General features: G+C 46.4%; 1 protein-coding gene across 1 annotated transcript in view; it reads left to right on the forward strand.

Annotated features, from left to right (window-relative positions):
• Positions 1–8,980: 8,980 nt before the first annotated feature.
• The window catches only part of LOC117878349 (cytochrome P450 4V2), a 46,286-nt gene continuing 28,321 nt past the window's right edge, over positions 8,981–26,945 (forward strand). The window contains exons 1-2 of the mRNA XM_034772521.1: positions 8,981–9,232; positions 24,663–24,775. Coding sequence (XP_034628412.1) covers positions 9,022–9,232; positions 24,663–24,775 — 324 coding nt within the window. The 5' untranslated portion in view covers positions 8,981–9,021. The remainder of the gene's footprint in view (positions 9,233–24,662; positions 24,776–26,945) is intronic.

Raw genomic sequence — 26,945 nt, forward strand, 5'->3', positions numbered from 1 at the left:
GCCTTCAGCAGATTTATTTTAACATTAAAATATTTACTTAATGAATAGAGGCAGCATTTCATAGTCCTTGCATCTTTTTAGACCATACAAAAAAAACAAAAAGTAACTTAATTTTTTTTGTTTTTCATTATATGTAGTGCAGTAGTGCCTAGAGGGCACTGTCAGGATCAGGACTCCAGTGTGTTAGCCCTGTACATATACACAATAGGTAACAATCCCTGCCCCAGAGAGTCTACAGTCTAAATAGTTTAATTAATTAATAGTTAATTAATTAGACAAGACAGACTAAAAGTTGTAGGGGAAATGGGGACAGAGAAATTTAGTGACTTTCCCAAATCACCCAGCAGGTCAGTAGCAGAGGTGAGAATAGAATCCAGGTCTCCTGAGTCCCAGTCCTGTCCCCTGTTCATGGAACAACACTACTTCTTATCAGCCATCCCTGCTCAGGAAATTGTCATGCAGCACTGTGAGCTCTTTGCTTGGCACAGTTCCCAGCAGCCAATCTGATTGCTTGTAGAAGAGGTAGGGGATACTGATGGGGAGTGCTCTGAGGTGTGGTTAGCACCCGTGGTTTGGCAATAAGTGGTCTTCAGCTGCTTAACTTGCTCCTGGTATTGATCAGATGCTGGTGGTTCCCCAATGCTCCCAGGTTTTCCAAGATACTTTTGTACCCATGATCATTTCTTGTGCTCTGGTGAAGTCAAATGTCTTGCTCTCCTTCCACTGCAGTTTTACCAGAATCTGGTTGTATTCCTCTGGTCAGCTAGCAATGTGCTTGATGTAGGGTTTCTTCTTAGTGACGGACATAGCTAACACACAGTAGATTAACAGTGTTTACAGTTGAGCAGTCTGCATGGAAAGGAAGGGTTAAACACAGAGAGTTGTGTTTGAACCAGGAGAGTGCTTCCGGTTCCTGGGAATCAAGTGGTAAGTTTGGGGTAGAAGGGTTGGGGGACACAGGCCTAGGGGATTGTGAGATAGTGCTGGCGGACTCTCTGGATTCGAGCTTGGTGACCCAGGCATCCGCTGTGTCCACATTGTAAAATGACTGGCTTTTACCCATGCCACAGTGGGACTCTGGCTTGGACCCATATGCCTGGGTCAGGCTACAGGCCTGAGAGGTTTCTGGCACAGGTCATAAGGCTTTGTGTGTGGACAGTAGGGGAGTTTTGGCTTAAACCTGAGTCTGAGCCTGGGATCACTATGCCGTGTAGGGATCACTAAAGTGTCTGGGATGAGAAATAATGGAATGGGCCAGGCAACTGGTGAAAAGCCAGTATGGAAGGAATTAGGTGGCTGATGGAAAAAAATAGTGGAAAGGAAGCTGAGTTGGTATTTTTTGACAGCAAAAGCAAAATTTGTTCAACAAAATGGCCATCTTACTGAACACCACTGGTTGGCTGAAGCAACACTAGTCACAGTTGTAGAGGGTGAACAGCGTGGGGGAACAAAACTTCTCCTGAGACAGAGACTATACGTGATTTAGGGAAACAATACTATGCTAAAAGAACTAGTGCTATTTTATTAAACCATTTTTGAAATTGGGTGGAAAGTAGAATGGGTAGGAGTCTTTCAAAAATTTGACTCCCCAAAAAATAAAAAATTGAGCTAGTCTAGCTGAGGGTAGAGTCTATAGTACAATCTGTTACAATTAAAAGAATGTCTACAGTGATAGTGCCTTTTAAAGTAGCAAGTTTTACAGGAAAATAATTATACTTATCTCATAGAACTGGAAGGAACCCCAAAAGGTCATAGAGTCCAGCTCCCTGTCTTCACTAGCAGGACCAAGTACTGATTTTGCCCCAGATCCTTAAGTGGCCCCCTCAAGGATTGAACTCACAACCCTGGGTTTAGCAGGCCAATGCTCAAACCACTGAGCTATCCCTAACCTTTTTAATAAGTATTTCTAAGTATTAAAATATTCTAAGGGAAATATGTGATGATATTTAACTCATAAGAGGAGTGTTGTGTTTATCTTGGATATGATGTTTGAGTGTCAAACTCAATATTATGCCTGTGTTAAATTAAGACACTTCTTGAGTAGTCTACTTCAAGTTAAATATGTTTTCTGTTGGATTCAAGATTGTATAAACATTTCCAAACAGACTAGCAAGCAATTAGCTATAAGCTCCTTAATACTTTTTGTTCTTTCCTAGTGTCTGAAGCCTTGGAGACAGGTCAAACGGAGAAATTTGTCTATGTCTTGCTCTAAAGGTCACAAGGCATCACCTCCAAGTGAGATGGAAACACAAGAACCCAAATTATTGATAGAAGAGGTCTCACAAAAATATAGATTAGTTAGTATTAAGATTTTGTCCCAGTTATTTTTAGCAAAAGTCAGGGACCGGTCACGAGCAATTAAAAAAAAATTAATGGAAGAAAAATAACTGACAAAATGGGACTGATGGGAGGAGGCCTGAGACCTGAGCCCCACTTTAGAAGGAGGGGTGTGTCCAGCACCCGCTGCCTGGGGTGGCTGGGAGCTCTGGGGTCCACCCACAGTGGGTCAGAACTGCAGTGACTGGGAACACCGATGTCCCTCTGCCACCCTTAGTGGCTCAGAGCGCTGGGTCCCCCCGCCACCTACTGCGTCTGAGAGCTGTGGGGCTCCCACCTCCCTTGGTGGCTCAGAGCTCCAGGGCCCTCACCAGCTGACAGCTCTGGCCTGCCACCCTGGGGAAGGAAAATGTCATGGAGGTCTCTGATAGTCACAGAATCCGTGACCTCTGTGACATAATCTTAGCCTTAGTTAGTATTATAGAGTATTGCTTCCCTGTATGAGACATAGAATAGTGGAACATAGAGGTGAAAAAGACCCCCAACTTTATTGTATAAGAGGTGTGTGTGATGATTCTCAGGGCACCCGGCCTCTGAGTCACCTTGTTCTCCCTGCCTCCGGCCTGAGAGAGTCCTGCCTGCCCCTAGCTGGGTGTCAGCAGCCTAACACCACCAGCTACTCAAGCACTCTCTGTGCTGTGCCAGCCCTGACTTTGACTTGCAGGCTAACAATATATGCAAACCAGTCCCTTGAATCTTTCTCCTGTGATATCCACTCCCTGACAGTGGCTATTCACAGAAATCCCAGATCCTGTGCACCTAACAGTGTTGTGTATCCCTTTACCAGTTTTACCTTAAACACCCTCATCCCCTCCCACCACCCAACTCTGGTGTAACATACAGCACTTGTGAGCACTTAAATAAACCTACTTTGTTTTATTGTAAGAAAAAATGGAGAGTTAATTAGAAAAAAGAGAGTGATGTACATAAATGGTGGTAATACAAAACAGTAAAATGCAAACCTGGGTCTATACTTATTAACAGTTACCTTTCCTATCTAATAAAGTACAAGTGGGTCATTTCTCCCCCTCCTCCCCCCAAGTTCAGTCTCTTGCAGGCTTGGCTGGCTTCACAGGAACCGGGATCCAATTTTTCTTGAGAACATCCCTGATCCCCAAGATGTCTCTTCAGTGAAAGGATGCAGTGGGTCTTTCTTCACCACCCATTATTCTGAATCAGTCTTTTTTGTCTTTATTCACAGCCATGGCAAACCCCTGTCTGTTGCAATGTTCCTTTTTTACATCCAAGTGGTTTGGACTGTTTGTGGTTGTCTCTGATGTTTTCCATTGATAGTCTAGGGATGGAGCAACGCTAGAAAATTGAGCCTGGTATTGCATCACTGGCTAACCAGGGCAAGGTGGCAACTCCCTCATTCTTGAATGGGTCATCACAGAGACATATTATCCTTTGATGACTAACTTTTACTCCAAGTCTATAAAGCATGCTTTCTATATAAATACATTATGCCTTAAATATTACCTTGCAATCTTGCAATGATTATGAATCTTGAGAAGTTATGAGCTTTCTGTAGATACCTTACATTTTACTGTTTATGGATAAATATCCTCTAAGAAGTGTTTGGTGTAGTGTTTGTCAGGTCTGGGGTGACAGTTGTTTGCAAAGACCAAGGGACCCATTGGCAAGGAGTCTTTGTGTCATAGAGTGATATTGGAGAGTCCCAGTACAGCTATTGTGGAACTTAGTTAAGAATCCTGACAAGTATTCTGAGGAAAAGGAGAAATAATATCCTAGGTAGCTTCTTTAAGGAGGCCTTGGTAATTGTTTCCACTTCATGTAGAGAATAGACACAGGCCAAAGCAAATGAGACTTTGAGGAGTGATGAACTCTGGGACTTCAGAAATAGGAAGCCACACATGAAGATTGTGTTTGTGAGGGGCAGTGAGACTCTAACTTTAAGATGGTAGAAATCCTAGTGAAGAATAAGAAAGAAATAAGGATTCCTAAACAGTCTAATATAAGTAGGAACTTTTACTGGATTCTATCCTTTATGATGCATAAAGGGGTAAGAGAAGGAAAATTATTCAGTCTGTTAGAGGCTTCCTTCTGGGTTCAATACTGAATAAGAGCTGGATGGTAAAATACATGAAAATCACAAATAGCATCTCTATTAATAATAATAATAAAATAGCTGTTTAATAAAATGGGGACATATTTGCATATATCTACAAACTATTCACTACTATTGTGGTGTATAGAGTTCACACCTACTTTCCTAATCCCCTATGTTTCTTGTACATATGTTACTTGTGTGGGGATTCTGCGCCAATGTGGGGGTGCAGAATTCATGTGGCTTGCATGTTTCTGTGACCCCCATGTAGAAAAATGCAATAAAACTCTGCCGGGAGACATGCGCCTCTTCCTCGGAAGCGCGTCTGTTCCAGTGTGCCTGGAGCAGCCTCTGAGACAGGGGAGAGGGGCTGGGGCTGAGTGTACATGCATGCCAACAAGTGAGAGAGAGAGAGAGAGACTCCTTCCCCTTTGCTCTGCAGTTGACTGTAAGGGTAGGGCTTTTTATTATGCATGAAGCAGGATAGAGGCACAATTATGTGGCCAATAGTTTTATGACAGACTTAATCCTATATTCCTGTTTGGTTGTTCCATTTTCCCTCATGTTATGTAAGAATCATAAAAGATTAGGGTTGGAAGAGACCTCAGGAAGTCATCTAGTCAAAGCCCCTGCTCAAAGCAGGACCAACCCCAAATAAATCATCCCAGCCAGAACTTTGTCAAGCTGGGCCTTAAAAACCTCTAAGGATGGAGATTCCACCACCTCCCTAGGTAACCCATTTCAGTGCTTCACCACCCTCCTTGTAAAAGTTTTTCCTAATATCCAGACCTCCCCCACTGTTATTCAGGACAGCAATTAAGTAGGGAGGAAGATAATTACTGTGACTGCCCTTGAAACAGAGTTATAGGGATTGAGGAAGTTAGGCCATAGCCTCAGTTTAATACTCAGACGTAATCAGAGTTAACTGTGGCATCAACATACCTTTTACCAAGCTGAATCTCATTTTAGTTCAGGCCTTAGGCCTCATACCAAGCCTCTGATACAAGGGTTTATGTTTCAGGGCCTCATCTAACTACATTTTACATTACTACAACAGCAACCGCAGTAATTTCTGCAGTGATTCACATCCAGCTACCCTCCTTGGGTCAATGGTGCACGTCTTCACCAGGAGTGCTTCCACTGACCTAAGAGGGGAGCCAGTGGACTTGGGCTCACAGGTTGAGCGGCAGGGCTGTTTCATTGCTGTGTAGACTTCCTGGCTTGGGCTGGAGGACTGAGCTCTGGGACCCTCCGCCTCACAGGGTATCAACTCATGATTATACTTGGTTGTTGTAGTTTGTCCCTCTCCCTGCTCCCCTCTGTAATATTGCCCGTGTCCTGAATGTATTCTCAGTGTTGCCCACAAGGCTGGGAGTTGTGCCCTGCGCCCTGCAGTAGTGGAGTGAAAAATGGTTTCACCCCTCTAACTATGAGCAGCAGTAATTAGGGTCACTGACAACTACAGGGAGACCTCACCTGACCCTTCAAGTTCAGATCCCAGCTGCACAGGCTCAGGGGTCTCACATTCAGACTGGGGCTCCTGGTCCATGGCTGCTGAAAGCTGAAGTATTTACTTCTGGGTCCACACTTTGCCCTTTGCTGCAGGCATGTGGCCTAACTGAAGCTGAGGGAGTTGCATGGATTATGTGCCTTCGCTGAGTCTGTCCTCTCTGATGCTTCCCACCTTCGTGGTCTTTCCACTGCCCTGTGGTCGTGTCACCACCTGCTGCCGATCCCTGGTTACACAGTGAGAACAAGAGCAGCCATAGATCACAGCAGCGTTTCCTTCCTCTGCTGCTACAGTTGCTGCTCTTCTCCCTCTTGCAAACTTCTCTGGGGAGCCCTCCTTCCCTGCCACTCCTTTGTTCCCCAGCCTCTTTCCCTCCTGCCCAGCCTCGGGGCTCGGGCTCCGCCTCCTGGAGTCCCCTGGCGCAGTACCCCGGCCCGGCGGCGGGGAGAGCGGGACTGCGGCTCAGTGCACGCCCAGCGGCCGGGNATACAGTTAATACTCATACACACAGATGTGTGCTGGTGTACTTTGAGGTGCTCAGGCAATGCATGGCTGCCCACTGTCCTGTTTGGCTCGTGTACCTATGCTCGTCTATTCTTCCTGTGGTGGCTCCTTTGGCTGTGTGGATCCATGAGTCATGACTAGACATTGAACAATGGATGCTGGATCCAGAGAAACCAAGCTGGGGTCAGTGACACATTTGGTACAGGTATCTGGCCAAAGTCCTTATTGGTGTAAAGTGTCACAGCATCACATTTCACTATCAGAGAATTTGGTCAATAATGGTGGCAACCTGCACACTCTCTCTCCCTGTGCACCACCACTACAGTCCTCTTGATTCAGCCATTTCTGTAACAAGGCCCTGGGCATTCACAGTTGTGGGACTGAGCTTATTGGTAACAGTAGCACTTAATATGTACAGCTCTTTACATGTGTATGTCTGGGCTATGTGGGGTATGCAGTGGATTCTACAGGTGATGCATTTGTTTGTTTACAGCCATTGTTTGTTGGCCATGTTGGTGGCTCTGTGTGACAGATTGTAGAGGAGCGGACTCTCCCCTGCTGAGCCTCTTGCTGGTGACTTCTGGAAATTAGCTCATTCCAGCTCCGGAACGCCCTCTGCAGGCCAGTGATCCGCCTGTCCTCTGACCCCCTTGTCCCTCCCTGGACCCCGGTGCCCTTGTACCTGGGGTGCTGTCCCCTAGCAGTAACCCTTCAGTCTTAGGATCTCCCCTCCCTGGGGAACCCCCACCTCGCCACAGTATAAGGCTACTGCCAGTCATCGTCTAGCCCCACGCCCTGGGGCAGACTGCAGTATCAGCCACTCATCACAGGCAAGGTTGGGTTTGGACCTGCTGCCTTGGCCTACCCCGGGCTGCCCTTTACAACCCCTAGTACCCTTTGGCCTTCTACTAGGCCACAGCCTGGGGCTTTCCCAGCTGGAGCTCCTCAGCCAGGCCCTTCTCTTTCTGAACACACAGAGAGACTTCTGAGCTCCTGGCTCCCAGCCTTTATAGACAGTCCAGCTGTGGCCTGATGGGGCGTGGCCCAGCTGCAGCCGCTTCCCCAATCAGCCCAGCTTTTAGAGCTGCAGCCCTCTGCAGGGCTGCCTTTAACCCCTGCAGCCCTCTTTCAGGGGTGGTTTCAAGCCCTTCAGGGTAGGAGCAGGTGTCCACCCCGCTACACAGATGGCTAGGGGTAGTCTCCTCCATGTCCATGGATCCAATTCGGTGTGGTTGTGTGTTGTTCCTTCTAGAATGTGTATCCCAGCTTTTCATACTTGGCCTGATTCTTGTTGGTGGTTGTGATTTCCCCTGTTCCCCTCTGTAATATTGCCTGTGTCCTGAAGGTATTCTCAGTAGGGTGACCAGATGTCCTGATTTTATAGGTACGGTCCCGATTTTTGGGTATTTTTATTATATAGGCTCCTATTACCCTCCACCCCCTATCCTGATTTTTCCCTCTTGCTGTCTGGTCACCCTAATTCTCACTGTTGCCCACAAGGCTGGGAGTTGTGCCGTGGGCCCTGCAGTAGCTGAGTGAAAGATGGTTTGACCCCTCTAACTATGAGCAGCGGTAGTTAGGGTCACTGACAACTACAGGGAGACCTCACCTCACCCTCCAAGTTCAGATCCTAGGCTGCTTAGTCAAACTCTCCTGCAGATCCCAGGTTACACAATGAGGGCTTGTCTACACTACGGAGCTTTTAGTGACAAGTGTGACCGCTCTTTTGCAATATTTTGTCGGCACTTTTGCCAACAAAATACTTCCAGCCCTGTGAGTGGCATAAGCTCTGTCAGCAGGAGAGTGCTCCTGCCGACAAAGGGTAAGTCTACACTTACCGGAGGGTCCGGCGGCAGGCAATCGATGTTCTGGGATCGATTTATCGCGTCTGGTTTAGACGCAGTAAATCGATCCCGGAAGTGCTCGCCATCGACGCCGGTACTCCAGCTTGGCGAGAGGAGTATGCGGCATCGACGGGGGAGCCTCCCTGCCGCGTCTGGACCCGCGGTAAGTTCAGACTAAGGTACTTCAAATTCAGCTCCGTTATTAATGTAGCTGAATTTGCGTACCTTAGTCCGAAGTGGGGGGGGGGGTTAGTGTGAACCAGGCCAAAGCCGAGTTCACACTGCCACTTGCTTCGGCAAAACTTTTGTCTTTTGCGGGGGGCTTTTTTAACTACCTGCAAAAGACAAAAGTTTTGGTGACAACTGCACAGTGTAGACATACCCTGAGAAAAAGGGCAGCGACAGATCATAGCAGCGTTTCCTTCCCCAGCGGTGCTGGAGCAATTTGTACAGTGTCGGTGCTGAGAGCCATTGAACCAAACTGTTAACTCTATATGAAGGAAACCACTTCAAGCCAGGGGGTGCAGCATCTCCCGCAGCACCTACGCCTTCTGCTGCTCTGCTCCCTCCTCATGCAGCCTCCATCCCTCCTTCCCAACCACTCCTTTGTTCCCGGGCCTCTCCCCCACCCCCGCGCGCCCCAGCCCCGGGCTCCGCTTCCCTCGGTTGCAGCCGAGCCAGAACCCGGGTTTTACGCTCGGTGCAGCACCTCGGGACTGCGGCTCAGTGCACGCCCAGTGGCCGGGCTCGGGGCAGCGATGGGGGCTCTGCAGCTGGCTCAGGAGTGGGACCGGCTGCTCTACTGGGGGGCCGGAGTCGTCACTCTGCTCTTCACGCTGCTGGCAGCCTTCACGTTCCGCCTGCTGTTGGATTACCTGGGGAAGTGGAAGGCGCTGAAGCCGATTCCAGGGATCAGCCCCTGTTACCCTCTGCTGGGAAATGCTCTGTTCTTCGAGCGCAAAGGGGAAGGTAACGGCCGCCCAGAGACGTAGCGGTAACTGCCTGCAAACCCCTCTCCCTCTTGGAGCTGCTGGCTGAAGCATCCTCTCTCCAGGGTGACCGCAATGCCCTGGGCATGAGTCCCAGCAGTAGGGTGTACAGCGGTATAGACATTTGTAACGTGCTCGGGAAGTGGCTGGGGTTTTCCGGGGGCTGTATAAGTAGGAGCGTATTTGCAGCAGTGGAGCTGGACTGGCCCCATCACTAATTGTTGTTATAGAATAATAGAGTAGGAGTGAGCTGTTCTTATGTGAAAGAGTTTTTTTCCAAGCTGAAAACAAAAACAAAACAGTTCAATACTCGGCATCCTGCTGCATTTCTAGATCCAGGCAAAACAGCCAGGCAGTATTACCGAGACTCTGCTTCAACCAACGAAAACCTCCCCCAGAAACCGCTGACGTGTCTTTATGGTTCAGTGTGTGGTGGCAGTTTATCCCTATTTCTAAGGAGTTTATTGTTAGAATATGTAAACAAGCTCTTAACTGTGGACAAATTATTTGTTTTGATCTTTGTCTAGTTTTCCCTAATTTATTTGTTATTTTTTGTTTTGGATGTTCAAGAAGACATAGAAGTTAGCCTTTTTCAGAGGCCACCTTTTCACACATTTATAGTTTAAATATATATAATGGCCCATATCATCAGTACAAATTAAGACATATAGGAGAGATGGTTTGTCAAATGGGCAGTCAGGTCAGTAACACAATTATAGAATCATAGAATATCAGGGTTGGAAGGGACCTCAGGAGGTCATCTAGTCCAACCCCCTGCTCAAAGCAGGACCAATTCCCAACTAAATCATCCCAGCCAGGGCTTTGTCAAAATGAGTATCAGAGGGGTAGCCATGTTAGGCTGTATCCACAAAAACACAAGGAGTCTGGTGGCACCTTAAAGACTAACAGATTTATTTGGGCATAAGCTTTTGTGGGTAAAAAAACCCACTTCTTCAGATGCATGGAACCATGCATCTAATTAAAATGAGATAGACCTGAAACGTCTACTTTCTTGGTTTATATGCTTAAAAACAACTGCCAGGATACATGTCTTAGAATCTCTTGCAAAAACAAAGGAGTCATACTAAAATTGTTGGATAATTACCAATTTAGTTGCTTCCCTCATAGGGATAAAAGTTTGGAAACAAACAGATGCTGGTAATTGGCAATGGGATGGAACACTTGGGGCTTGTCTACACTGGCAACTTGCTGGCCCCTGAGTGTAGCAAGTTGCAGCGTTGTAAAGCGCCAGTGTAAACAGTGCCCCAGTCCTGGGAGCCGTGCCCCTCATTGACGTGTTTTTTTAAGAGCACTGGGAGAATTCTCTCCCAGCACAGCGCTGCGACCACACAAGGCACGTTAAAGTGTTGCCGCGGNGGCTCACAGGTCGGTGAGCGGAGCGGAGCGGCGCGGCTCACAGGTCGGTGAGCGGAGCGGAGCAGCTGCCAGAGCAGTTTGTGGGACGGCAGGAGTGGGACTGCGGGTGGAGTGGAGCAGTTCGTGGTAAGGCTGCGGTGGAACCCCACGGAGAAGCAGCCGGGTTGGCCTCGGATCACGTAAGGTGCCCCTTAACACCCTGCTCACCCCCCCCTTTTGAACTCTGGGGCTGCACTGATCAGGGACAGAGACTTTGGGGGGTTGTCGGACTTTTGGGACTTTTGTGATTCTTGGGTTGCTGGACCCAAGAGACTTTGGGATCGGTGGACTTTTGGGACTTTGGTGATTCTTGGGTCGCTGGTTTCAAGAACCAACGGGAGAGGACACGGCCCAATTTGCTGGGGTGGGTCTTCGCTCATGGTTTGGTCTATGAACTCTAGTTGTGGTGTTTTCCCAATTTAATGCTATGTCGTTTACCTCATGTTATTAAACATTTTCTGCTACACCGAGGCTCTGTGCTTGTGAGAGGGGAAATATTGCCTCTTCGAGGCGCCTAGGGGTTTGTGTAAGATTTTCCCAGGTCACTGGGTGGGGGCTCGAGCTGGTTCTGTGTCACGCTGTTGGGAAGGGACCCCTATGTACTGAACCCGGCCCTTGCTGCTATCAACTTGGCCTGGCAGAAGGGTTACATTAGCAAGTGATATATGGGTGAGATACATTGCACTTTATTAAATAAATAAAATAAATACAAAGAAATCTCTGTACAGGACTTGAGTATGGACAGTCTATCTCAGCGGTTCTCAAGAGAGAGTCCGCAAACCCTTTCAAGGGGGCTGTGGGGCCCTGCGACTAAAACCGAGAGTCCAAGCCCCAGCACGTCCCACAGGGCTGAAGCCAGGACCCACAGGGTTGAAGCCCCAATCACCGGTGCCCTCCGCGAGGCTGAAGCCAGGATCAGTGGGGCTAAATCCCAGAGCCCTGCCCCACAGTGCTCCCCATGCAGCAGAAGTCCTGAGCCCCTGGGCAGAGTTGGGAGGCACAGGGGTGTTGCCCCTGCCCCCCAAACTACACTGCAAGAGCAGCGCAGTCACGGAGCAGCTTCACACACCCCCTCCACCTCCTTCTCTCCTCATCCCCTGGCCAGGTCAGAGGTGGGAAGACAGAATTGGGCAGTGCCGGTGCCATGGAGCAGGCAGCCATGGCATTCCCTCGTCTCCTGCTGGTGCAGGGGGTTGAAGCTGCTCCTCTGCTCCCAGCCCGCTTTGCTCACGCAGCCAGTAAGAGTCACCCGGGTTGGGGGACCCAGCTCCATGGCTGGCAGAGCCCTCGGAGAACAGAGAGGCTCCAGGGGAGCCCTCCCAGCACACAACCCCTAGCTACACCCCTGCCTGCACCCTGAGCTACTCCTCTGCCTGCACACAGCCCTTAGGTATCCCTTTCCCTGCACCCTGAACTGTTTTCAAACTTGAGTCCCCCACCTTTGAGTTATAACACTGGTCTACAATTTTTGAGAAGTCATCTGCTTCAAAGATAAAATGTGCTATTTATTATGTATTTTGATGTGCTGAATTCAAATATGACAATTAAAACAACTGGCTACTGTTTCTAAGATATTTAAGTTTTTACATTTTATGTCTATGTATATTGCGTAGATAGTAGAGTTTTAATCATAAATTGTAAACCTAGATCTTTTCATGTGTTTATGGTTGCTTTACATGATAATATTTCACCTGTCCTGTTTATGGAACACTTTAAAAATCAGCAAAAGGGTTATATAAATAAAATTTATTATGAAACAAAAGGCAAAAAACTATTATGTACATAGTTTAGTCCTATTCAGTGTCTACTCGGCGCTTCTTGGCTTGTCTCTTGTATTCATTAAATGGAACATCTCTTCTCACTGTCCAGCAATAGTCTGCAAGCATTGATGGGCTCCATTTGCCCTGATAGCGTTTCTCCATTGTTGCAATGTCCTGGTGAAATCGCTCGCCGTGCTCGTCGCTCACTGCTCCGCAGTTCGGTGGAAAAAAATCTAGATGAGAGTGCAAAAAATGTATCTTTAGTGACATGTTGCAACCAAGGCTTTTGTATGCCTTGAGGAGGTTTTCCACCAACAACCTGTAGTTGTCTGCCTTGTTGTTTCTGAGAAAATTGATTGCCACTAACTGGAAGGCTTTCTATGCCGTCTTTTCCTTGCCACGCAGTGCATGGTCAAATGCATCATCTCGAAGAAGTTCACGAATCTGAGGACTAACAAAGACACCTTCCTTTATCTTAGCTTCACTTAAGCTTGGAAATTTTCCACGGAGGTACTTGAAAGTTGCTTGTGTTTTGTCAATGGCCTTGACAAAGTTCTTCATCAGACCCAGCTTGATGTGTAAGGGTGGTAACAAAATCTTCCTTGATTCAACAAGTGGTGGATGCTGAACACTTTTCCTCCCAGGCTCCAATGACTGTCAGATGACTGGCCAATCTTTCTTGATGTAGTGGGAATCTCTTGCACGACTATCCCATTCGCAGAGAAATCAGCAGTACTATGTGTATCCAGTCTGCAGACCAAGCAAGAGAGCAACAACCTTCGAATCGCCACAAAGCTGCCACTGATGTTGGTCATAGTTTATGCACCTCAAAAGTTGTTTCATGTTGTCATAGGTTTCCTTCATATGGACTGCATGACCAACTGGAATTGATGGCAAAACATTGCCATTATGCATAAAACAGCTTTAAGACTCATCTTCGATGAATCAATGAACAGTCTCCACTCATCTGGATCGTGAACGATGTTGAAGGCTGCCATCACACCATCGATGTTGTTGCAGGCTACAAGATCATCTTCCATGAAGAAGAATGGGACAAGATCCTTTTGACAGTCACGGAACAAGGAAACCCTAACATCACCTGCCAGGAGATTCCACTGCTGTAGTCTGGAGCCCAACAGCTCTGCCTTACTCTTGGGTAGTTCCAAATCCCTGACAAGATCATTCAGTTCACCTTGTGTTATGAGGTGTGGTTCAGAGGAGGAGGATGGGAGAAAATGTGGGTCCTGTGACATTGATGGTTCAGGACCAGAAGTTTCATCCTCTTCCTCTTCCTCGTCTGACTCAAGTGAGAATGATTCTGGTGCATCAGGAACCGTCAATCCTTCTCTGTGGGGTACTGGGTGTATAGCTGATGGAATGTTTGGATAATGCACAGTCCACTTTTTCTTCTTTGACACACCTTTCCCAACTGGAGGCACCATGCAGAAGTAACAATTGCTGGTATGATCTGTTGGCTCTCTCCAAATCATTGGCACTGCAAAAGGCATAGATTTCCTTTTCCTGTTCAAGCACTGGCGAAGATTTGTTGCACAAGTGTTGCGGCATATGTGTGGGGCCCACCTCTTGTCCTGATCTCCAATTTTGCAGCCAAAATAAAGATGATAGGCTTTCTTAACCATAGTGGTTATACTGCGCTTTTCTGATGCAATAGTCACTTCACCACAAACATAACTTCTGCTATCTGCACTGTTCACACAAGTACGAGGCATCTCTGCTCACTTTGGCTAAACAGAAATGTGTCCCTTTGCAAAATCAAACACTGACAAATAAGAGAGCATGACACTGTATGATTTCTAGAGCTGCTATAGGGCAATCTGTTCAGGCGAGTGATGTAAGCTTCGTTATGATTGCATCATCCATGACTTCTAGGAATAACATGATGCAATGTATATCATGTATGACGCAATACCAGCTTCAGATTGCATCATTCATTGTTTTGCCTAAAAAGCAAGTACTGTCCAAACCCAGTCATAGATTTATTCATAGATCCAGTCAGATGTATTTTAGTCATTTCTGGTTTAAATTGAGATCCCTTCCCTTTATAACTCACTTATCCTCTGCTATTCCCAAGTCAAGGGTCATATATACTGACTCAATAGCATATCTTGAAAACTAGAGCCAATCAACAATTTTAAGCATCATTTTCGTTCTCAGCGACCCAGAATTAGTAAAGTTTGATTACATTTATTTCAGAAGCATTTTGGCTGTAGAACAGTGTAATTTTTGGTTGCACCCCCCTGTGATTGGGGGTTGGATCACAGAAACCCCTTTGAGAACTGCCAACTGATGTGCCAAGACTACTTCTGCCCCTGCTTTCCCTGCCAGCTTGGGACTCCAGCACCCTGTCTTGTTGAGCCAGACACACCAGTCTGCTCCAACACAGACCCAGGGTCTGAACCACATGCTCCAAAGCTGCAGATTTAATTGAAAGCCAATTAAGAAGTGTTCCTGTCTTTAACGCTCAGATGTCCAACTCCCAATGAGGTCCAAACCCCCAAATAAATCCGTTTTACCCTGTATAAAGCTTGTACAGGGTAAACTCATAAATTGTTTGCCCTCTATAACACTGATAGAGAGGTATGCGCAGCTGTTTGCCCCCCTCCCCAGGTAGTAATACATACTCTGGGTTAATTAATAAGTAAAAAATGATTTTATTAAATACAGAAAGTAGGATTTAAGTGGTTAACCTCACCCTTAGAGGAATTCCAGTAAGCTTCCTTTTACAGACTAGCCTCCTTCTAGTCTGGGTCCAGCAATCACTCACGCCCCCTGTAGTTACTGTCCTTTATTCCAGTTTCTTTCAGGTATCCTTGGGGGTGGAGAGGCTGTCTTTTTAGCCAGCTGAAGACAAAATGGAGGGGTCTCCCACGGGTTTAAATAGATTTTCTCTTGTGGGTGGAGACCCCCTCCTCTCTCCTATGCAAACTCCAGCTACAAGATGGAGTTTTGGAGTCACATGGGCCAGTCACAGAACTTACATGTGCTTTTTACATATCCAGACTAACATGGCTACCCCTCTGATACTTCAGAACTTACAGGTAGCAGCCATGGCTCAGATGCTAGCTTGAACGTCCTCATGTAGACTTCTTATGTGGATTGGAGCCTTCCAAGATCCATTGTCCATTAATTGCTTCTTGATTGGGGACTTAACTTGCATATCCCTTTCTCAAGAAGCTGACCAAATGCTTTACTAAGGCTACTTAAAAATCAAGCAAGTACACAGCCAATATTCATAACTTTGAATACAAAAATGATACATGCATATGTAAGCAGAGTCAGGATGAGCTCTACGCTGACATTTGGTGGTGAATTATGGTGAGTGTGGAAAAGAACTCCAGGGGCTGATCTTGTTTGCATAGGCACACCCACTCGCCTGGCAGGAAACAACAGCAACTCAAAGTGGTTACTTTGGCTGGTGTGGGATCCCCAAGTTCTCTGTTATTGGGGCAGGAAGAATAAAGTTTTGTTACCCTGATTCTGTGAATCAAGGGCAGTGAACCTGTTGTATGACAGAAGGACTGAATGAGTCCTTCACCATTACCTAAGTAGCACTTGCTTGACAAGGGGCATGGGTTACAAAACCCAGTGAAGGGAGAGAGGATGGGGACAGGTATTTGTACCTGATGGTATGGGCCCTCTCTGAGGGGTTGAAACACCAATTGCATTACCTCCTCTCTCCACTGTTGAATATCAGAGCTAACTTTGATTCCATTAGAAGTCTAGTTACAGACTGCTGAGCTGCATTCACTCTGGGCCAATGGTGCACTAGCACTGGGGCTCCCCTACTATGAGCTGAAATCGCTAAGAGCTGAAATCACAAAAGAGCTGAGATCACTGAGGCTGTGTTAACTAGTGGGGAAGCCTGAAGCTATATTGCTAAGCGGCTGGCAGAGCAGCTAGCAGAGTGGAGTCTTGCGGGATGGTTGGAGTGGAGCTGAGCGACTCACAGGTTGGTGAGTGGAGTGGAGTGGAGCAGAGCGGCTGGAGGAGCAGCTAGCAGAGCAGAGCGGAGCCTTGTGGGAGCGGCCCAAGGGATGGCTGAAGTGGAGCAGAGCTGAGCGGCTCACAGGTCGGTGAGCAGAGTGGAGCAGCTGCCAGAGCTGTTCGTGGGACGGCGGGAGCAGCTCACGGGACAGCTGGTGGAGTGGAGCGGCTCGTGGTGAAGGCTGCGGCGGAACCCCGTCGGCCTCGGATCACGTAAGGTGCCCCTTAACGCCCGGTGTGCGCCCCCCTCTCCCCCGAACTCTGGGGCTGCGCTGACCAGGGACAGAGACTTTGAGGGGTTGTTGAACTTTTGGGACTTTGGTGATCCTTGGGTTGCTGGTTTCAAGAACCCAAGGGAAAGGACACAGCCCAACTTGCTGGGGTGGGTTTTTTGCTCATGGTTTGTGTTATGAATCCTGTTTGTGGTGTTTTTTCCAATTTAATGCTGATGTCATTTACCTCATGTTATTAAACATTTTCTGTTACACTCAGACTCCGTGCTTGCGAGAGAGGAAGTATTGCCTCTTAGAGGCACCCAGGGGGTGATATGTAATTGTCCCAGGTCACTGGGTGGGGGCTCGAGCCGGTTTTGCATTGCGTTATTGAAACGGAACCCCTAGATACAGAACCCGGCCCTTGTTGCTGCCAACTTAGATGGGCAGACGGGTTACACATACAAATAGGGTGAATATATTCAGTAGATCATAACCTTTACATAGATGTGTTACATGGCATATGTAGCATAAAACATATTCCAATTATGTCATATATATATTCACAAGCATATTTCCATAAAGCCTTATGAGGGGGCATCGTCACACCCCCATTTCCGCACAACCCAGACAGGCTAGGTGGCCTGCTGAGATGAGTCGAGGTGGACATGGCGCTCCCTCCATAGACCCTGCCGTGCAGAGCTGGCTCAAGCCCTGCTGGCCCCTGCCCACCCAAAATAGAAGTCAAACTACTCTTATGCCTGACCCACCCACCCCGGCCCAGAGCCCCACGTCCCCCACTTCCCCGCTGGACCCTGGAGTTTTTATAGCATGTTGTGGGGGGGCCTCAGAAAGAAAAAGGTTGAGAACCCTTGGTCTATCTCATGGAAATAATGTAATTTACACATCAATTAAATTAAAACTGAAAAAAAATGTGTTTAATTAAAACAATAGGCATTATTTTGTAAAGGAGGGTGTGTAATTAAACCAGCCTTAAGGGATCTCTGTTGTTCAGGTATCTCTTCTGTCACTATCAGGACACTTGTTTATGTATTTCAGTGTATAAAATGTACCCACTACCATCAGCCTCTAGGTATGTATGCAATTCAGTCTCCAAGCATACATACCAAAATTTCAAGCTAATACAATGCTACCCATAGGATCCCATTCTGCCCTGTGCCATGGACAGGAGTAAAACTGCCTCTAGAGCCACTCTTGCACTTTTGCAGTTACATTAATGACAATCCAGCCAAAAAATGGGGCTACCATTTCATTCCTCTGACCTTTTAACTGCTATTACAATATATGTTCATGTCCAATTTTCTTTATTTTGTACTACAATAATCATTTCAAAATGAAAATCTGAAATATTAGACTCCGAAAATGTCAAAATAGGACGTTTTGACATTGTCAGAAGTTGTTTAATACATTTTCCCCTCCAGAATAATATTTCAGTGAAATCAACATGATTTTCTGAAGCATTTCAGTTGTACTGGAACTGCATTTTTGAACAGAAAATGGTTCCATCAAAGTTTTCAGACTAGCTTTATTGACTGAGCCATGTGTGTCATAGTTTTGGCCATACCTTGCAAGTGTCCTCTTACAAAATAGAATGAGTGAGCAATTTTACTAACTTCTTCTAAAGAGAGATTTCCCCTCCCTCTTTTCTTCTTTTGGTAGGTTATTCTAAGCAGTTTGAAACACATAGAAAAATCCTATCTATACAAATTTCTGCATCCATGGCTTGGCACAGGACTTCTAACAAGGTATAGTAATATACAAATAGAGTCATGTACCTTTAAAGTTATGCAAAGTTTAATTTTAAGTTATAATGTATATGGAGTGCCTTAAGACTATAATGTTATATTTTATTTGCAAAAAGGCAGAATAATAACTTAGTTATGGTATAAATATTGGAATAAAAAGAACAGATGCCCAAAGAGCCATGTGTGTCCTGTAGTATTCTAAAACGGGGTCTCTCTGCCACAATCAGGAGCCGAGAAAAAACAGCAGTTCTTGAAAAGGTCATGTGATGTGAAGAATGTGAATGGGACTTTAGAGCAAATGATGTAGCAAGACCATGTACAGAGCTCGAGTTTTCATAATTGATAGAAACAACTTTCAATTCTTCAACAAAAGAATATCAGCCAATTATAATCCAGCAAAATCAGTTAGTATCCCCACACAAATGATACAAGTACTCTTAGTGATCCAGCTCCCAGCTGTGCTCAGACTCACCTTCATGAACTTCAATGGGAGCCATGTGCCCGCTGTTTGCACCCCTCAAGAAGGGGCTGCCGGGCCAAACCTAGGGTATGTCTACACTACGGGATTAATCCGAATTTAGATAATTCGGATTTGAGAAACAGGTTGTATAAAGTCGAAATGAGTGCGGCCACACTAGCACAGTAATTCGGTGGTGTGCGTCCAAGTACCGGGGCTAGCGTCGATTTCTGCACCGTTGCACTGTGGGTAGCAAATCCATAGCTATCCCATAGTTCCCGCAGTCTCCCGCGCCCATTGGGATTGTGGGTTAAGATCCCAGTGCCTGATGGGACAAAAAACATCGTCGCAGGTGGTTCTGGGTACAGTCTCACTTCCTCCCTCCCTCCCTCCCTGCATGAAAGCAACGGACGGCAGACAACCATTTTCGCGCCCTTTTTCCTGGGTGGGTGAACACTGCAGACTCCATACCACGACAAGCATGGAGCCCGCTGAGGTCAAGACAGCACTCATGAATATTGCAAACACCTCGCGCGTTCTCGTGGAGTTTATGCTCAGCCAGGACCAGAAAAACGAGGAGAGGAGGCAGCGGCGGCGGCAGCATGATGAGGACATGGACACAGACACGGATACAGAATTCAGTGAAACCACAGGCCCCGGTGCTTTGGAGATCATGTTGTTAATGGGGCAGATTCTATCCATGGAACGCTGATTCTGGGCCCGGGAGACAAGCACAGACTGGTGGGACCGCATAGTGTTGCAGGTCTGGGACGATTCCCAGTGGCTGCGGAACTTTCGCATGCGTAAGGGCACTTTCATGGAACTTTGTGACTTGCTGTCCCCTGCCCTGAAACGCCAGAATACCAAGATGAGAGCAGCCCTCACAGTTGAGAAGCGCGTGGCGATAGCCCTGTGGAAGCTTGCAATGCCAGACAGCTACCGGTCAGTCGGGAATCAATTTGGAGTGGGCAAATCTACTGTGGGGGCTGCTGTGATGCAAGTAGCCAAAGCAATCACTCAGGTGCTGCTACGAAAGTTAGTGACTCTGGGAAATGTGCAGGCTATAGTGGATGGTTTTGCTGCAATGGGATTCCCTAACTGTGGTGGGGCAATAGACGGAACCCATATCCCTATCTTGGCACCGGAGCACCAAGCCACCGAGTACATAAACCGCAAGGGGTACTTTTCAATGGTGCTGCAAGCACTTGTGGATCACAAGGGACGTTTCACCAACATCAACGCGGGCTGGGCGGGAAGGGTTCATGACGCTCGCGTCTTCAGGAACACTACTCTGTTTAAAGGGCTGCAGCAAGGGACTTACTTTCCGGACCAGAAAATAACCGTTGGGGATGTTGAAATGCCCATAGTTATTCTTGGGGACCCAGCCTACCCCTTAATGCCATGGCTTATGAAGCCATACACAGGCAGCCTGGACAGGAGTCAGGAGCTGTTTAACTACAGGCTAAGCAAGTGCAGAATGGTGGTAGAATGTGCATTTGGCCGTTTAAAAGGTCGCTGGCGTTCATTATTGACTCGCTCTGACCTCAGCCAAAGAAATCTCCCCATTGTTATTTCTGCTTGCTGTGTGCTCCACAATCTCTGTGAAAGTAAGGGGGAGACCTTTATGGCGGGGTGGGAGGCTGAGGCAAATCGCCTGGCTGCTGATTACGCGCAGCCAGACACCAGGGCGATTAGAAGATCACACCATGAAGCGCTGTGCATCAGAGAAGCTTTGAAAACCAGTTTCATGGCTGGNGGCAGCGCTTTAGCATTGCCAGTGTAGACTAGTCCTTGATGAATACCTGCTCTGTTCATTCTCTCTGAAGCACTTGGCATTGGCCATTGTTGGAATTATTTACCCTGATTGTCACAAATACTCTGTCTCAGTTTGAGGGTAACTGCACCTTTACTTCCCTCCTCCCCACTTGGTCACCTACTATGGTCTGGTCCACTTCAGGAGTTCCCAGTTAGGTCTCAGGTCTCCAGCCATCACCTGGCTCTGGGTAGGGTCCCTTGTCCCATTCCTTTCTGACTGGTGGTTTTAAGGCTATAAAGCTCCCTGTCTTACACTGATATCCTCAGCCAGCCAATGTGCATGAAGGCCAGTACCTGTGCTTTGCTTTCTCTCCAAGGGCTATCAACAGTGTAAGGTAGGGAGCTGCCTGGTGCTCTGTGAAAATGTAAAGGACCTTGAATCTGGTTGGGGAAGAACAGTTGCTCACTTTGACTCAGTGTATGGGGATCAATACTCATTCCCCTCGCTGAGATAAGGTCAAATTTTAGGTCCTCATGCCTCAATCTCTGAGGAGGTGGAGCAGAGAAAAGAATTTGGCTATGGGGGAGGTTTGAGGAATTTCTCTTGCCCACCTCTCCACCCCCCGCTGTTAAAAGAATGGTTAAGATTTGCTTTCCAGGGAGCCAACCCTGCCTTCTTTCTCGCTTTTGTCCAAAGACTTACTTTCTGGAATATTCCAAAGGGGGGTGAAGAAACTTCACCCATCTTCAGGGCAGCCAGTATCTTGAGGTACAAAAGGGCGCCACACACATTCCCTAGAAGTCGGATGGGAGGTGGGTGTGGGAGCACCAGGTATCAAGTTCACATCCAAAAACTTTGGTGTGACAAGGGTAAGAGAGGGTGATTGAGATCCCCTTACAGGCCTAAAGAGAGAAATTACACAGGAGGGTTGTCAAATTACTCTGTATAGATTTTTGAATGATGTGTGCTTGATTGTAAGAATGTTTATTATATGAATAGTTAAAATGTGAAATTATGAAAGGTAATGGAAGAAAATTCCCCATGAGTGCTCCTAGGATGTTGGTTGGAAACCCTAGGGACACCCATTTATTTCTAGGGGAGACATGATAGATAATGTAACCATGTGTAGTATATTTGGGAGGATGAATTGTGTTAAGTGATGTATCACTGTGGGCCAGGAATTGTATGTATGATTGTATTCTACTCCACAGGGGAGGTTTACCATTGCTCCTTCAGGAACTAGAACAGAAGGAGGTGATTAAGGTGACTAAGACTAAATAACTCTAAAGAGGTGCCACCCTCTGGAGTGTTTTTTATGTACTGGTTCCAGTTGGGTTTTCCAGAGACTAGGGTACAAAGAAAAGTCTTTTGGTATAAAAGGATGAATTTGAACTGACACAGGACCTTTTTTCTGATGGAGCAAACAGACTGGACCTTCTTTCCAAGGAGGGCCACCAACCCTTGCAGAAGGGTTGGAACGACTTTGGCCTACTAGGGCCCCATAAGACTGATGGGTGACCTCTGGTAAGCTTCTGGCATGTGTATAGGGACTTCATTGTTTTTTATGTGTTCTCTATAATGCTTTTACATTAGGAATAAAGGTGCTTGCTTATACAAAGCTGTGTGGTAACTTCTAGCTGCTGGGAATACATTGTTCATAGCCCTTGGAGAAAAAGGCGCTGACTGTTAGGCAGGCTGGATTTCTTTGAACATCCACAGTGTGAGGCAGGGAACTGTGCAACCTTAAAGCCCCTGGTCAGAATGGAGTGGGCCACAGGTTCCTACCCAGAGACAGGTGACAGCAGAGGATCTGAGAGCTGACTGGTCATGCCTGAAATGGACCACAAAGGGGGGGGGCAATCTGTTAATACTGGGCCCCATGCCCAATCTATTAATGCTGGTCCCCATTCCTCAAATAAAACAATGCAGTCCTGCCATGACAAACTGGTGCTGGACAACCCTCCTTCTAATAAATCAATGTTCATTAGCCTCACAGTGACAGAAGGAGACCCTGGCGCATGCATATCTGCAAGTTGAAGCCCCTTTTCTGCCTCCTTCTCTTGTTGAGGTTCTGGCTCGACTTTTCCGCTCATTTTTTTTATTTATTCACATCCTATTTTTGGCCCCCACAATATTCTGGGGTCTCCTCCTAGTCCTGACCAAAATGGCCATTTATCAGTTGAGGAGGAGGTTGAAATGGGAATGTTCTTTGTGATTGTGACTGTGGTGCCCATTTCTGATCACTTATTTGTTTACGTCTCTGGGCAGAGTTCCTCTGGGTGGTGTCCATTAGCTCCAATTTGTCCACATTTTCCCTGAAATGTGGTGCCCAGAACTGTATACAATACTCCAGTTAAGGCCTAATCAGCGTGGAGTAGAGCAGAATAATTATTTTGTCTTGCTTAAAGCACTCTTGCTAGTGCAGCCCAGAATGATTGCTTTTTTTTTTTTTTTTTGCAACAGTGTTACAGTGTTGACTCTACTATGACCCTTACATCCCTTTCCGCAGTACTCCTTCCTAGGCATTCCTTTCCCATTTTGTATGTGTGAATTGATTGTTCCTTCCCAAGTGCTGCCATGTACATTGGTCAAACCGGACAGTCTCTACGCAAAAGAATAAATGGATACAAATCAGACATCAAGAATTGTAACATTCAAAAACCAGTCGGAGAACACTTCACTCTCCCTGGACACTCAATAACAGACTTAAAAGTGGCAATTCTTCAACAAAAAAAGTTCAAAAACAGACTTCAATGAGAAACTGCAGAACTGGAATTAATTTGCAAACTGGAAACCATCAAATTAGGCCTGAATAAAGACTAGGAGTAGATGGGTCACTACAAAAAGTAATTTTCTTCTGCTGATACTCACATCTTCTTGTCAACTCTTGGAAATGGGTGACGTCCACTTTGATTGCATTGGCCCCGTTAGCACTACAAAAGTAATTTCCCCTCTCTTGATATTCACCCCTTCTTGTCAACTGTTGAGAATAGGCCACTTCCACCTTAATTTAATTGGCCTCGTTAGCATTGACCCTCAACTTGGTAAGACAACTCACATCTTTTCATGTGCTGTAATATATATACTGCTTACTGTATGTTTCACTCCATGCATCTGATGAATTTTTTTATCCCACGAAAGCTTATGCCCAAATAAATTTGTTAGTTTCTAAGGTGCCACATGGACTCCTTGTTGTTTTTGCTGATACAGAGGCCTGGTCTACACTGGCGGGGGGGGTGTCGATGTAAGATATGCAACTTCAGCTACGGGAATACCGTAGCTGAAGTCGACATATCTTATTCTGACTTATCTCCCGTCCTCACGGCGCGGGATCGACAGCCGCGGCTCCCCCGTCGACTCCGCTACCGCCGCTCACTCCGGTGGAGTTCCAGAGTTGATGGGGAGCGCACTCGGGGATTGATATATCGCGTCTTAATGAGACGCGATATATCGATTCCCGATAAATTGATCGCTACCCGCTGATACGGCGGGTAGTCTGGACGTACCCAGACTAACACAGCTACCACTCTGAAACTTATAACCTTCTTATCTTTTAGGTGTCTGCAAATTGGGGGAGGGATAGCTCAGTGGTTTGAGCATTGGCCTGCTAAACCCAGGATTATGAGTTAAATTCTTGAGGGGGCCATTTAGGGATCTGGGGCGAAAATCTGTCTGGGGATTGGTCCCCCTTTGAGCAGGGGGTTGGACTAGATGACCTCCTGAGGTCACTTCCAACCCTGATATTCTATGATTGCTTAATTATTTGCTCCATTATCTTTCTGGATACTGAAAAGGATATATCCTTTCTGTTTATATTGCAAGCAGGGGAGTGGCTCTTCCTTTGTGTCTGTAGAGTGCTTTTCAGATTAAGGTCATGATTTCTGTTGGGACTCCTAGATGCTACTGTAATCAACATAATAAATAAATGCAAACAAACCAGCTTTGTTAAAGTAGCAAATGTAATACTACAGTGAATTTATAATCAGTTAATCACAGAAGTTCTGGTTTTGGCCCATTCAAACAGATTTTCTCTTCCAGATTTCTTTAAGCAAATGATGCAATACTATGAAGATTTCAGGAATCAACCACTGTTAAAACTTTGGTTAGGACCATTGCCTTTTCTGTTTTTATATCACCCAGATACTGTTGAGGTGAGTATTCCTGTCTCATTTTTAATAAATCTGTTTGTACAAGTCATGCAATTGTAGCACAAAACATGTCAGAAATTCCCTTAGTGTAATTTATCAATCAGGAGTGTCAAAATATTTGAACTGATGTAATTTCAAGGTTCAAAGGCAACAATTTGTGAACCGGTGCTAATACATTTTCAATATAAAGAGCAAATTGCCAAGGAAAATTCCAGTATAAAAATTTAAGAAATGTATTTAATGTTTTTGCCATGAGTGGGTCTCTTTCCCCTTTATTTCTATGTGTACTGTATGTGCCGCTGACTGAAGCTTATGTACATGTCAGTGGAAGACAGGATCCCTAAAATGTAAACTGCAATACTGAGATAATCTTTTTTCACTTTTTTTTGTTTTGTTTCCTCTTTGCTTGAGTGAGCAAATCTGAGCACATTCAGGGATTTAACTAATCATTATAGTTATTCCCTAATTTAAAATTTTAAGTTGCTTTATCTCCAGAATTTACAGAAAAGATTGCAAATAGCTGGCCATGCAGCACTGACACCAGTCTTAAAAACTTCTTGATGGGTCTAGAGTCTAGGCTTCATGCTGGTCCGCCCCCAGCTTCCCTTTACACAGGGGCATTATAACTCTAGGTGTAACCCACACACCTCTTGGGTGTGGTGTTCTGTCCCATTTAGTGGCACCGAGACCACTTAGAGAAAGATATTAATAAGTCTGCTCTACAGACTTAGCTAAGAGCCATATGGCTTTTAGCTCATGCAGTAGAGGCTCATGCACTAAACTCCAGAGGTCCCAGGTACGATCCCGCCCACCAACGACCGGGGTCTGTCTGTGTTACGTAGGCAGGTAGTGGAGCACAGGGACTGCATGCCAGATGCTCCTCCTAGGAGTATGTTGCATGAGCTAAAGGGATGACACAAATCACTCCATGTCAATGCAACTGAGACACAATACTCCTGGTGTTCTCACTGCAGGGGTGTGAGTATCATCCCCTTTACTATGGCAGCATGCAAATAGTGCAGTCTAGCCCTGAATGGTTTGTAGTTTGCTTGGAGATAAATGCAAAATTTCTTCTTGTATGTCTTTACATTGATTAAAAATACTTCTGTGATTCTGTGATTTAGTTGGGGATTGATCCTGCTTTGAGCAGGGGGTTGGACTGAGGTCCCTTCCAACCCTGATATTCTATTATTCTTGACTAAGTGAGAGGAAATATTTATCCAGGTTTTGGACTGTGGAAAACCTTGAACTTCACTTTGCATTATCAACATAACAGGTTCTGAATGCAGAACTGTGTTAAGGATCCACTAGTTTTCAAATGTCAGTGTTGTGCTATCATCTTTGATGTACAGTTGTTCTTATTAGTGTAAGCAGAGTCAGGATGAGCTCTACCCTGACATCTGGTGGTGAATTATGGCGAGTGTGGAAAAGAACTCCAGGGGCTGATCTTGTTTGCATAAGCACACCCACTCGCCTGGCAGGAAACAACAGCAACTCAAAGTGGTTACTTTGGCTGGTGTGGGATCCCCAGTTTCTCTGTTATTGGGGCAGGAAGAATAAAGTTTTGTTACCCTGATTCTGTGAATCAAGGCCAGTGGAACTGGTGTATGACAGAAGGACTGAGTGAGTCATTCACCATTACCTAAGTAGCATTTGCTTGTCAAGGGGCATGGGTTACAAAACCCAGTGAATTGAGAAAGGTTGGGGGCAGGTATTGGTACCTGGTGGTGTGGGTCCCTTTTGTGGGCCTGAAACACCAATTGCACCTCCTCCTCTCTCCACTGTTGAATGTCAGAGCTAACTTTGATTCCCTTAGGAGTCTAGTTACAGACTGCTGAGCTGAATTTACTCTGGGCCAATAGTGCACCAGCACTGGGGCTCCCCTACTACTAGCTGAAATCACTAAGAGCTGAAATCACAAAAGAGCTAAAGCTATTTAAGAGCTGAGATCACTGAGGCTGTGTTAACTAGTGGGGGAGCCTGAAGCTATATTGCTAAGCTAACTTAGCTTAGCGGGGGCGAGCGGAGCAGCTCACAGGTCGGTGAGCAGAGCGGCTGGAGGAGGAGCAGCTAGCAGAGCAGAGCCTTGTGGGAGCAGCCCAAGGGACGGCTGGAGCGGAGCGGAGCAGTGCGGCTCACAGGTCGGTGAGCGGAGCGGAGCGGCGCGGCTCAC

This window comes from Trachemys scripta, chromosome 5, assembly GCF_013100865.1.
Source record: "Trachemys scripta elegans isolate TJP31775 chromosome 5, CAS_Tse_1.0, whole genome shotgun sequence".
Classification (NCBI taxonomy): Eukaryota; Metazoa; Chordata; order Testudines; family Emydidae; genus Trachemys; species Trachemys scripta.